General features: G+C 37.2%; 1 protein-coding gene across 6 annotated transcripts in view; it reads left to right on the top strand.

Moving 5' to 3' along the window:
- Nucleotides 1–13079, top strand: part of LOC309484770 (receptor-type tyrosine-protein phosphatase delta) — a 666889-nt gene that overhangs the window by 573657 nt on the left and 80153 nt on the right. For 5 of the 6 annotated variants that reach the window (XM_082151149.1, XM_082151148.1, XM_082151151.1 and 2 more), the window contains 2 exons: nt 4951–5139; nt 8890–9000. In XM_082151149.1, the coding sequence (XP_082007275.1) occupies nt 4951–5139; nt 8890–9000 (300 nt within the window). Of the gene's footprint in view, nt 1–4950; nt 5140–8889; nt 9001–11521; nt 11534–13079 lie in introns of all 6 variants that reach the window. The other variant, XM_082151147.1, reaches the window with a different exon arrangement.

Below are 13079 nucleotides of genomic sequence, written 5' to 3'. Positions count from 1 at the left end.
CTCTCTCTCTCTCTCTCTCTCTCTCTCTCTCTGGTCTTTGCAATGAGGGGAAACTCTTATAGTAAAACGGTTGAGATTTATTTGGGAGAGTTTTTGTTGTATAAAATGTTCCCAAACAAATCCCTGTCATGTTACTGAAGGAGTTTCCTTTAATACAAAAGCTATGGTGAATGGAATATCAGTCCCATATATTATGTGAAAAGGATGAGAGTATTAATGATTTTAATTGTTAGATACAGTCGATCAGCATTTGATAGCTATTTTTCATGCTACATTAATTTTCTTTTAGATCATAGTTTATCTAATGAATCTAATATGTCACACATCAGAAAACAATGCACCTCTGCTTTAAAAGAAAGGGACAACAAAGTGTACGGTATTCATAGAAAATGCTTCTAAAATAATGGTAGACTCCAGAAATCCATATTTAATTATGCAGCATAGCTACAACAAGTATTTTGCTGTTAGCTTGAGAAATGTGAATAGAAAATGTCCCAGGGAAAAACCTCCCTCATGCCCGAAGCGGATCAAGGACAAATGTATTTGGCTGAACTTGGAGAGTTCTTGCTGTTTTGGTTGAAGGAGAATTTGAGGTTCTTTATTGTACAGTGGATACCCAAGATCGATTCGTCTCAGGAGAAAAAAAACTTATAGTCTCAGAGGCATATTTTGATTTCCAACAATACATATAGCCTGAAAGCCATTGATTTTCAAGCAGCATGAATTGTCATGTTCAATAATTATTAGCAGCATTGCCTTTGTTCCTCAAAGGTTGACTGCAGGCACTTGGCTTCATGGCAGGTGAAATTTGGCTCGTTTTATAGAGCTTGATTCACACATCGACCTTGGCATTGCTTTAAAGACTTAAACACATCCAGAGCCAGTACACAATTAATGTTGAGCTGAGGTTTGGATAAGTGTCTTGTACTTTATTTGTTGGCATTTCCATAAACCTAATAAATTAGCAGAGTTTATTGTGAGTGAGCATGAAACTGGTAATTTTTTGATTGACACAATCTACATTAACACAGAGGACAGATGAATCAGAATAGAATAATCTGTCATTTACATTAATTCATTTAGCAAATTCATTCATTTCACAAATGAGGAAAAGCATAAGCAGTTTATCATAAACGAGCCAACACTATTAGCAGTTCTGAAAGGTCAAATTTCAAAGGTAAGCTAGAAATGAAACCATCTGAAAGGTAGATACAAGCTGAGATTGTAGACAGAATCCATGTGCCTTTATAAGTGGCTCTGTTGTGTATATTGAGAAGAGAAATTGGCCTAGCTCTGAACCCTGAGGCATTCCAGTTAGGATAATAATAAACAGTGGACAGTAACAGTGACTGTACTTGAAAGAGTATTTTTTATCACTACATTCCAAAGCATAATATTTTGCTTTCAAATTACTACATTTCATAAAGAAACTTTTTTTTATTGGTTATTTCAAATTTTATAAATAACCACCCCCTCTGAGAAGCAAGAGCGTGGTCCGATTCATGAACCGATTCTTTCCAGTTATCCTGTTGAATTGTTTCACAGATCACACCGAATGATTCAGTTGTGAATCAGACTGATCCGATTGCAGCTGTTTTTGAGTCAAGAGTCAAGTATTTTTGGTAAAATAACACAAAAAAAATGCCCATGCATCTTAAATGATATAGTATGTTTGCATAGTGTTCCTCCCCCATTTTCCCCCATATCCTTTTTTTGCCACATATTTTTTGGTATATGATTTTACTTGTTTTCAGTAACTCGCTTGAATTGTCATTAACTTAAATTTATATTTTAGTACATTTTAGTAAGTGTATAATACATTTTAATAAAATAATATTAATATAATACTTTTTATAATAAAAAAGTTTGCAGATAATACATTAAAAGTCTGCACTAATATTTCTTATTAATTAGCTAATGACTAGTCTGACTAATGCTAGCTAGAATACATAATAAACATGACTCATCAATCAGTACTTTTATTATATTTAAAAAGTCAATTTCTTTTGCACTTTTACTCAATATGTCTGTGCTTTTACTCATCTGCTTGATTTGTATACTTCATCCACCACTGATAAGTATGTATTGCACATGGGGTTTAGTGTGTGTCAGAAATATTGTACAGAAGAACAGAGGAGAGGCAAATTGCTAAACCTATCTATGAACCAAATATATGCTTATGTTAAGCAGAATCTAGTTTAGCGTAATTGTGAAAGCAGCTAAACTCACCAACAACAGATTAAACCTGCTATCAGCTAGTATTACACAATGTTGGGGACAGATACAAGTATAGGTTGACAGACTTCAGAATGACCTCTTAGCAACTTTCTGTAGCTTTTGTAGTAATTTTATATCTGCTTGTTTAGGAAAACAGACTGACATGTAACTTTAGCTGCCAAGTACATAACAGACGATGCCTACACACCACAGACGAGCTAAAATTAGACGCCCATCCACTGCGTTGTGAAGTTCGTAGCCTGTGAAGGTCACAAGAGGATTTGGATTAGAATATTTGCAGAAAGATTTGAAAATTGTTAATGCACAATGGACGAATACTGGAAATGTTTTAAATGGATAACATGAGAAACATCCGGCAATTATGGACATCACAGATCATCTGTGTTGCTTTTGTGTTTTATTTCATATGGACGAATCATGAAACCTCCCAAGAACATGTCCAAGTTATACTTCCCCCTAAAATCAAAAGAAAGAATTAACAAATTGTATTTTGCATAAAGAAAATGAATAACTTTTTTTTCTTGCATCATGACATTACTTTCATGACAAATAAGCACACTCTTGAAGTGAGATGATTTCCATTTATTGAGATGTTAAATTATGAATTAAACCTTGAGATGTAAGAATTTCGACATCTCAACCCAGACCTTGGCAGTCAGTTGGTGTAAATTAAGGACATCTTCAAATCTTCACTGAATCACAGCACTCTGAAAGAGTGTTATAATGATTTCAGAGACAATGAGGAGCATTTCAAGCTCTTTATGAGCTGCAGGAAATCCTCCATTACAGCAGATGCCTCCCTCTGAGGCGCTGAAGTGTCATAATCAGTCTTTAGTCACTATTTAGACAGGGATATTATTCCGTTGTCTATCATACATTCATTCAAATCCTTCACTGTTTTCTGGAAACAAGAGAATATGTCCCAGGATCTGTCAACATACAAGCTGGAACTAAACAGTGATATAGCAGCTACATCACAGTGACTCATTTGCTCTATTCTAATGTAAATCTACAGTAAATCATTGCATTTTCAATCACATTTTACACAAATTATCCAAAAGTATGGTAAAATGTTGCAGTGGAGGCAGTTGCAATAGTGAAACAATATATGCGGTTTTGTATACCTGAGCTGAGGTGTTTTCAGTTCATGGAAAGCAAATCCCAGGAGATATTTAGGTAGTTCAGTGGTAATCACAGTGTGTTTGTGTACGTGTGTGTTGGTAATGTCCCCTAGAGGCTTGTTGAGTTCTTGTTTATTTTAGTTTGCTGTAGGTTGATACACACACACACACACACACGTTTTTTTTTTTTTTTATCTTTGTGTGGACTTGCCATAGACTTCTATTGTTTTAATAATGACCTGACAATTTTCTATCCCCTATCCCTAGCCCTACCCCTAAACACAACCCTTACAGAAAACGTTATGCATTTTTACATTTTCAGATAAGCATAATTTAGGCTACAGTTTATTAATCCATTTCCCTCGTGGGGACCGCTGGTTGTTCCCCACAATGTAGGTGATCTTAGGTTTTACTATCATTGTGGGGAAATTTGCCTCCCATCCAAAAAGACAGCAAACTGCAAGGGCTTTTTTAATTAAACAATTTATTTATCAGGATTTTTTTTTTAAGCAGCCGTTACCCTCCGTGTATTAACTGTGGTAAAAAAGTTTACAAAGATTGTATGAATATATCCACACAATACAAATGACCGACATTATGATTAAAATGAAAACATTGCAGGTTATCTCGGGCTAATCAACATAAATAATTAAGTAATAAATAATTACTTTGGAAATAATTATACATAACTATTCTTTTTTTTCTTTTTTTTATAGTGTTTGAAGATTATTGTTTTAGTGCAAAATATTGTTAAACCTATATTGATAAACCTCAGGCTTTTAGTTTTTATTTGAATGCATCACATCCGGGTCGAGTTGTTGCATACATTGATACATCTAGGTGTGAATGAGGCTTTATTAATGGTCTGGTAAAAGTATTTTCACACTTTTACACTGTTTACTTGTTATTTGATTCCTTACTTATTTTTTTTAAAATTATTTAAAGAATAAATTGCAGTTTGATAGAGGCCTGAACCCTTTCAAAAAATAAATAACTAAATTTTTTCCATAAATTGTTGTTGTAAGGATAATTCAACAATTCAATGGAAATTAACTAGTCCTGAACCAGTTAGCTCCTAGTGATTGGCAGCTTAATTTGGAACATATTTGCAACCCTGTTACCCATTCTGGCATATTTTACTGACTAAAGGGTACTGATATAAGGGTTTACATGACAACGATGTTTAAAAAACGGAGCGGTTTTTCCTTTGCATTTTTCGTGTTTAGACCTAATGATGTCAAAACGATTCCTGTTCACATGGAGTTAAGAAAACGACTATTATGCATGTGAGGCTAGTAGTTGGTGATTTCACTTTGTAAAGAAACACTAATCGCCTATTTTGTGCTAACGTTTTGAGTTCATCATTAAAGACCAGATAACTTTCAACAAACTATCTATTAATGTTACTTGAATAACATTTGTTCATCATTTTGAGAGAACCATGCCAAAGTTCTGAGAACATTCTAGCTGGGACCAAACCCACAAGTTTCTCCAGGTTACCTCAGCTTCCTAAATGTGATAAAGGCTTGAAGAGCAATGAAAGTGCATGTGTGTGTTTGTGTGTGACTGTGCTGGTGTTGCTGTGTTTCAGAGGATCAGCTGCCCGCAGGTTTCCCCACCATAGACATGGGCCCTCAGCTCAAGGTGGTCGAGCGCACCCGTACCGCCACCATGCTCTGTGCTGCTAGCGGGAACCCCGACCCAGACATTTCCTGGTTCAAAGACTTCCTCCCGGTCAACACGAGTAACAACAACGGACGCATCAAACAGCTTCGATCAGGTAATTTTCCTCTGAACGCTTGGCTCCATAACGGCAGAAGAAAAGCAGCGACAAGAGCCGCTCCTGTCCTTCTTTACATTTGACTTTCTGTTCTTTCTCATGGAAATTTTTTTGGTTTTCTGTAGGAAACGGCATCGTCGTCTACGTCCCCTCTGTGTGTGATGTGTCTTGTTTTCTTGTCTGTTTAATTTATTACTCATGATTCACTGCTATGACTGCATTTTTGGCCAGCTTAAATTGGGCTTTGTTTTGTTTCCATTTTAACACTTAGTTAAAAAGCAGCCGAACCATGCATAATAAATAACTGTCGTTCTCCATGTCCTTATTTCTCTTCCTTAAATGCGCAATTAGTACAATCTGGCTTCATTCACTGCTCTCAAAAGAATCATCAAGGTTGTTTTGTTTGTTGCTTTCATGTCATGATGCACATGTACCAACAGCCTAAAAAACCTCTATTACATCCAAAAACGGAAAAAAAAGAAAAAGAGAGAGAGACGTCCGTCCCTGTGTGTGTGACTTTTGTTGTGTGATTGCGCATCCAATTGAACAAATTCAGGGCTGAAAATGTTGGTGATTCTTTTCCGTTGATTTGGGAGCCGCAGTAGACGTTCCTTCTCTTCGTCTGCGGTCTCTCTCGTAACGCTCCCCACAACCCTATTTCGTTTTGCAATTGACGCACATTGTGAATATGTAATTGTTGAGTTGAATACGATGTGTTTTCCAGCACTCAATATGGTACAATATGTCTTCCCAGAGTTCTCCGCTTTGCCCTTGTCCTGTTTTCTTTCGTTGTCTGATTTCTCTCTTGATTTTCCTAGCCGTTTATAACCCTGTGCAATAGAGTGTCAGATTTAAGTGTGTCAACAAGAGCAAACGTAAGGAATATAATCATATTTTCTATGCTGTCTTTCTTCTCTCTGTTTTGTAAATCTCCAGAGTCATTTGGTAAGTTTGTAGATCTGAGCACACATGCCTCCCACTAATGTTCCATGTTTCTCAAACTACTGTTAAAATGCATGGCATGCATTTTACTAACGGTGTCGATAAACTAGCAGAACACACACTAGTTGACTAGCAGTAAAGCACACACCAACACGAGCAGCTGGTCAGGGCCACGCACCGACACTGTCACTCCATCTTTGTCTCAAATCACAGCTCAAAGACTCTCCACTGTTCCCAATCAATCCTTAGTTCCCCTCCCGCTAGATCACGGCCACAACAGGTCTCAAAATGGCCCCTTGTGCTTCATCCACTGTACCAGTTGCTCTTTGACCTCCTAAAGTGACCAATGCTCAATCCTGTGCTTTTCTCCACTAGAGCCAATGGCTGTCTTTTCTGAGTCTCTCTTTCCTGTTGTAGCCTAATAAAGTCTGTAAGAAAGCAAAGCAAAGCTAATTTGATTCTTCTTCCAAAGCGGCCAGACTCTCTTCTCGTACTAACGACTCTTCTTTCTTAATCTTATTTGCATTCATATAATCCACCCAGGTGGTACGCCAATAAGAGGTAAGAGTGCTCAACTCAAGTTCACAGAATGAACAACTGACTTCATTCTTCCTGTCCCACATGTGTCTGCATCCATGAAACGCCCTGGCATCTTTCCCATTGTCCCCCTCCCCCACCATCCCGTTCTGTTCACGCCACCCATCTATCACCTTTTTTGCGTAAGCGTTCTTTCTTTCTTTCGTTTGGTTTTCTTTCAGTTTAAGACAAGAAACTCTTGTATTTTTTTCCTCTCTTCCGAGTCGATATGCTTACTGCAGCCCAAAGAAGCATATCCTATATGTGTTCTATTTCATTATTTTATTATTATTATTATTATTATTATTTTATTTTTTTATCTTTTGGCCATAGCAGATCATGTGTCCCTTTTTTTCGTCCAACTAAAACAGCCAAACATTTTTCCCCCCCTTAGCTGTTCTTGTTCAGCCGCACATGAGCCCAGATGTCGGAGACACACCGGAGACCTCTCTGCCACGATTTTTCTCCCAAAAAAGCATCTTTCTGTCTTTACAAACTTCTTTTTTTTTTTTGCTCTTCGTCCTCCATTTGCTTTCCTCTACCTATACCCTTCTCAAAACAAGCTAAAAAAGCCCAAACAACTACTTTTTTGATAAAGTTTCTGCGGTGCTTTTTTTCTTCTTCCACCTATTTTTCCTTCTTGCATTTCTTGGGTTGAAGGCTGTTTTCCTTTTTGACGTTTTTATTTTTTCCATTCTTCAGGGTTGGGGAAAAGCTAACAGTGGGTCTGGCAGATGATACCGAGGTGGCCATTTTGTGTCTTTTTTTTTTTTTTTTTTTTTTTTTTTTAAGCTACTCAGGAGGCGGTGTCCGCTGCGGTTCAGTGCACTTTAAAAAATGTTTTTCCCTGGGTCATGTGACACCACACTGCTGATCCCATTGGTGGATTTTTATGGGTGTCATTTGTAGCTTTGCGTAAGCTATGGCAGTGATTGGTTGCTTTCTTGTCGGCGGAGGCCGTTTTGAATTTTCTAATACACTTGCATTTTATTTTTCAGCTAAGGGTTGTCAAAAGGTTGTAAGTTGTGCCGACACACATTTCTTGTTCTTTGGAAAGATTTGCATGTGCTAGAGGTTTATGTACTGGTAACGATAATTCTCCCAACAGATTTTTTTTCTTCTTCTATTTTTTACGATTCAAGCAGCGTATTTTTTTCCTGAGAATGCTGCAGTTTTTGCTGACTTCCACCCTCTGAAGTCTTGGGCCATTTTATTGATGGATCAATTCGAATTGAATTTAACCAAATTTTATTAGCCAAATTTCTTTTTTTAACCCCCTTTTATGCTGCTTTTGTATACTGTAAACCTTTTTTATTTGAGTCATATGCTGCTGTATTGCAGTTTTCACTCATTCCCATAATGAACAGTCCTGTGAGATGTGTAATAATATTGCAGGGCTACCCTCCCCCTCCCCCCTCACCTTTTGTAGACCTTTCAATTAATAATCGATCAGTATTATTATTGATTATTATCACAACTGTTTTTTCTAAACAGTAATGTTCAAACTATTTTGAAACAACCCTATCAATTAAGTGCCTTTAGAAACCCTGCAACATGTATCTTGTACTGTATGTTTTCCTCTCCATTGATGTGATTGTAAAATGTCCAAGATAATCAATGCTGCAAAGTCTCTTTTTGTTTTCTTTCTGTGTACCCTCTCAAATGTCTATGGCAGTGTTTGCCATGCTATTCTCTAGACCCGTTTCCTAGTGCAACTGCTGCAAGTTAGTTTGTAGGGTGAGATACTAGCTCACAACACACTTCCATTTAAGCACCTCAAAATTACTCCGTTCCTGACAAAATCATAATATGCATCGCGAATCCAGCGTGAAATCCATCTTTAGTGCTGAAATTGCTTTCCCATGATGCATCGGGCCTAGAGAATGAAATACTGCATTAGACATTTTAAGTGGAAACATTTCTACCCCCAGCTTCCAGGAGCTTAGCTTGCATAAACTGGTTAAGTCTATACGAACCTCTCCAATGCGAGGCATGCCTGCAGATGTCGCCTCTCAGGGTTAAACATCAATATAGCAGCAGTCAGATGGCAGTGAACTGCCTTTAGCTGAAGTCATTCTGTTGCGTCCACCCTTATGGAGACCTAAACAGAACAAATTCCAATTCATAGTGAGAGAAATAGGCCTAGCATGTGATCTAGTGTAAGTTGTTTAATGGCTTGTATTATTATTGTAATTATCTGTTTTCTGCTTCGTGTTCTCTCCCACTGTGTAGGAGCGCTGCAAATTGAACAAAGTGAGGAATCGGACCAAGGGAAGTACGAATGTGTCGCAACCAACAACGACGGCACACGCTATTCTGCACCTGCTAACCTGTATGTCAGAGGTAGGAACAGCTCATGGCGGTAAACAAAACCAACAAAAGAGCATATAATAACTTTAGACGCACACACATTTGAATCAAATAGAGCCAGTTAGCTGGTCAGTTTTGTTGTTTTGATCCCTCTGGTTTCCTGAGAATTTTTGCAAGTATGACATTTGCTGCCGCCTTGATTTTCTGCCTGTCTGGTGTTTAATTTCGATTTAACCTTTATTGACTCGATTGCTTGTTTTGTATGTTATATGACTGACTCTTAAGATAACAGGAATGATTGACTGAGTTTAACCTCTTTCCTCTCTACAGCAAATGTCTGACCGTTCGTTTTCATCTCTCTTTATACTGGCAAACGGAATAAAACTATTTTCATTTATTTTGAAACAAAAGAAGTGTTTTATGTTATTATTTTATCATTTTATTTTTGTAAACATAACACATTTCAGTGCAATCTTTAGTCTGTAATGTAGTCTAAAATTCTTTAATTTAATGTGTATGGGTGATTCTTCAATTAAGTGAACTCTTCTGTGCCTTAGGATGATTAAATAAATACATAACATGTTCAGTAAAAAACAAACATACAAACAAAAAATGTAGTTTTAAAGTACAGTCTATCAGCCTTAAATGTTTTAATTAAGTTACAATATAATTACCTAGTACTGCTGCCTTACATTTGGGTATATATGTGGTTATTCAGGAAATTAAAAATTACATTTTGTAATGTCATTAATTTTAAGATTTTTACATCATGATTTGAGAGTATCTTTATTAGATGCCTATACCTAATTTGTCAGTATTTGAGAGCTGACAATCCATGTTTTTTTGTTGTTGTTTTTGTTTTTTTACTTATATAAATTCAGAGTTATAACTTCCAATTTAATGTAAGGAAAAGTTTTCTTTTCTTTTTTTCAAGCAGTCAGAAGGTCCACTAACTGAAGAATCACTCCACTGTATAAATAAAAAATGTTTATTGATATTGACTTATGATGGAGCATGTGCCTTTATGTGCATTCTTTAGTTCAAGTTTACATCTATATAATCTGGCACAGTAAAGTCAACATGAAGTCAACAAGTCAACTGTGTTCTCAATCCATTTTACTTTATTACTGTGATGTATTTCGTTATGAAACATAGGGCTTGATACAAAAGGGCTTGATTTTATCCAGAGGGAATTGATTTAAGATAAAAATAAATAAGAGTGACTGGTCACTGTAGGTCAACAGCCACCCTGTACACCTTTTAGTATCTCATATTGGTAAGTAAACAGGGTGCTTTTGATTTCATATTGACTTTAACCCCAAATTTATCATAATCAGCTGCCAAAATATGTTCCATCTAATAAACCTTGAAGGCCAGATGTCAACTACTGCTTTAAAGGGATAGTTCACTTTGAAATTAATTTTTGGTATGTTTTAGCTTACCTCAAGGGCATCCAAGATGTAGGTGTCTTTTTTTCCGCAATAGTTTCAATTTTGATATTTTTCGGTCAAACCGTTCTTGTCTGTCAGTCATATAATGCAGGTCTATGGTCATTATCTCAAAACACAAGCACAGAGTCCAAATTAAAACAATTCCCCGTCGTCCAAATTAAACAATTCCCCATCGTAAGTACACATTGATGGCCTAAGACACGAAACGAGCGGTTTGTGTGAGAAAACGAACAGTATTTATATCGTTTTTACCTCTTGAACACAGCTGCGTCCAAATGTTCTGATCTGACGTGTACGCAGACTGGTGCATAGATATATACACTAGATGTCGCCTTAAAGACATTCGTTCCAATGAACTGCCGTAGACAAGGCGACATCTAGTGTGTATATATCTATGCACCAGTCTGCGCACACGTCAGATCAGATCACTTGGACGCGGCTGTGTTCAAGAGGTAAAAACGATATAAATACTGGTCGTTTTCTCACACAAACCGCTCGTTTCGTGTCTTAGGCCATCAATGTGTACTTACGATGGGGAATTGTTTAATTTGGACGACGGGGAATTGTTTTAATTTGGACTCTGTGCTTGTGTTTTGAGATAATGACCATAGACCTGCATTATATGACTGACAGACAAGAACGGTTTGACCTAAAAATATCAAAATTGAAACTATTGCGGAAAAAAAGACACCTACATCTTGGATGCCCTTGAGGTAAGCTAAAACATACCAAAAATTAATTTCAAAGTGAACTATCCCTTTAAGGAGTGTGGCTAAATTCATGCACAGGTCTCAGTCATGTGGTTTACATGAGGAACCAAAAAATATATTTGTAAATTATGAACAAAACTCCAGAGGAAAGTCAGTCCAAACCACAGTAACTGCTGATGGCATGTAAAGCTCATAACTGGACCTGTGTCATATTGTTTAATGGGCAGCGCATTAAAAGGCCTGTAAAATACAGCACACTTTTCTTTTCCTAGACATTCTGTCTCTAGCAGAAATTATCTGGGTTGAATGTGGCCTGTTTTACTCTCTCTGTATTTTCCCTTGTTTTTCTCCTCATTTTATTTTGTTTCCGCATCAATTCCCTACATCCCTCAGAGCTGCGAGAAGGTTGGTGTGTTTTTTCTTTCTAACCATCTTCAAACAAAAAACAAAAAACAAAAAAAACGATACAAACGCTAGTTACAATTCCCAACAGTACGATTTTTATTTATTTATTGTAGCTGCATTTGCGTGTCTATGATCAAATTCTGCTTTTGGTTCCTTATGTTTTATGTTTTGGACAGTTGTTTCTTCATTTCCTTTTGTTATGGTCTGAATGAATTCCCTGTTCTCCGCTGTACTGCTTGACCAAAAAGTGGTGCATGTTGGTCAGAATGTGCACAGTTTGTTGGGGGGTTTGCATGGTGGATTGGTCATGCTAAAGTTGTCTGTCCTCACCCACATGTCAGTGGTCCTGCTTCATTACTTTGACCGACTTGTGCCTTCCTAACACCTAGAAAAAACTCCATGCTCTGACCTTGCACGGTACAAACTGCAATGAGACATGCTCCGTAGGTCTGTGAGATCAGATATTTTCTTTCCTTTCCACCTAATGAGCTGCTAATAAAGGACAATTGATGCATGTAGAGCGTTGTTCTCAAGACTCGACAAATGGAATGGTATTCAGATGAAAGGAAAAACATCATGTCTCCTGGAACAGAGTTTCAATTGGAAATTAATTGTGCTAGAATGAAAATCTGCAATAATTAGTGATTTCATCTCCAGAGAAGCGCGACATCTCCGGTCGAATGCATACCACCAGTCGCTGAAATTCTTATCTTTCCTTCTTTTTCTTCCATTTCTGGTGGTTTAACGCAGAAACTTAAATAGACGCCAAGTCCTCATGGAACGTTTGTTTAGGTTAATCCTTTTGTCATTTTAATTCTAAGTGGTACAATAAAGATCCTAGCCAATGAACACCTATGATCTTAAACAGGAGGACATGGTTGGACTAGCACGATTAGGAGCTGGTAAATGGGATTCATGGATAATGACCATAGTGCAGGGTTCCTCAAATCACGCCTTACAGAGTTTAGCCCAAACTCTGATCAACTCACCTAACTGTAATTTTGAAGACATTGATTAGCTTGCTCAGATGTCTTTGATTAGGGTTCGAACTAAACTCTGCAAATCAGTGGGGGATTTGAGGAGCCTTGCTATAGTGGAATGTAACATTCTACTCAGACGTCTATTTATTTTTTTCCCAACCCTGTTCATGGTTGCACACCAACAGTACACTTTTTGGACATCTCCCTTATCTGACCCATCCGTTTTAGGTCTTAGAGTCTTAAAAGAGAATTTAATCTCTTTAAGAAACTTTTTAATATGTATGCTATCGGTATGCCTAGCAAACACTGCTCTAGTTTACGGTTTCAATCAAAACTCTACGAAAATCTTGAAAGATTTGTTGTGATGAACCCTTTCTCAAATCCAGTGATTCATTGTCTTAAGACGCGCGCATTGTAGCAAGACTAATATAAACCGCTGCACACTGACTCCCAGAAGCTGCTTAAAGCAGACAGAGCCTGTCGCTTCGAGAAAGCCCCTGCCCCTTATGTGTGCATTATAGATCAGCCAATGCCATCTGAGACTGACAGTATGTAAGCAGTAACAC

The sequence above is a fragment of the Leuciscus leuciscus genome (assembly GCF_965113295.1).
Source record: "Leuciscus leuciscus genome assembly, chromosome: 2".
Taxonomy (NCBI): domain Eukaryota; kingdom Metazoa; phylum Chordata; class Actinopteri; order Cypriniformes; family Leuciscidae; genus Leuciscus; species Leuciscus leuciscus.
Note: the sequence above shows the minus strand (reverse complement) of the source record. Positions and strands in the feature narration are given on the sequence as shown.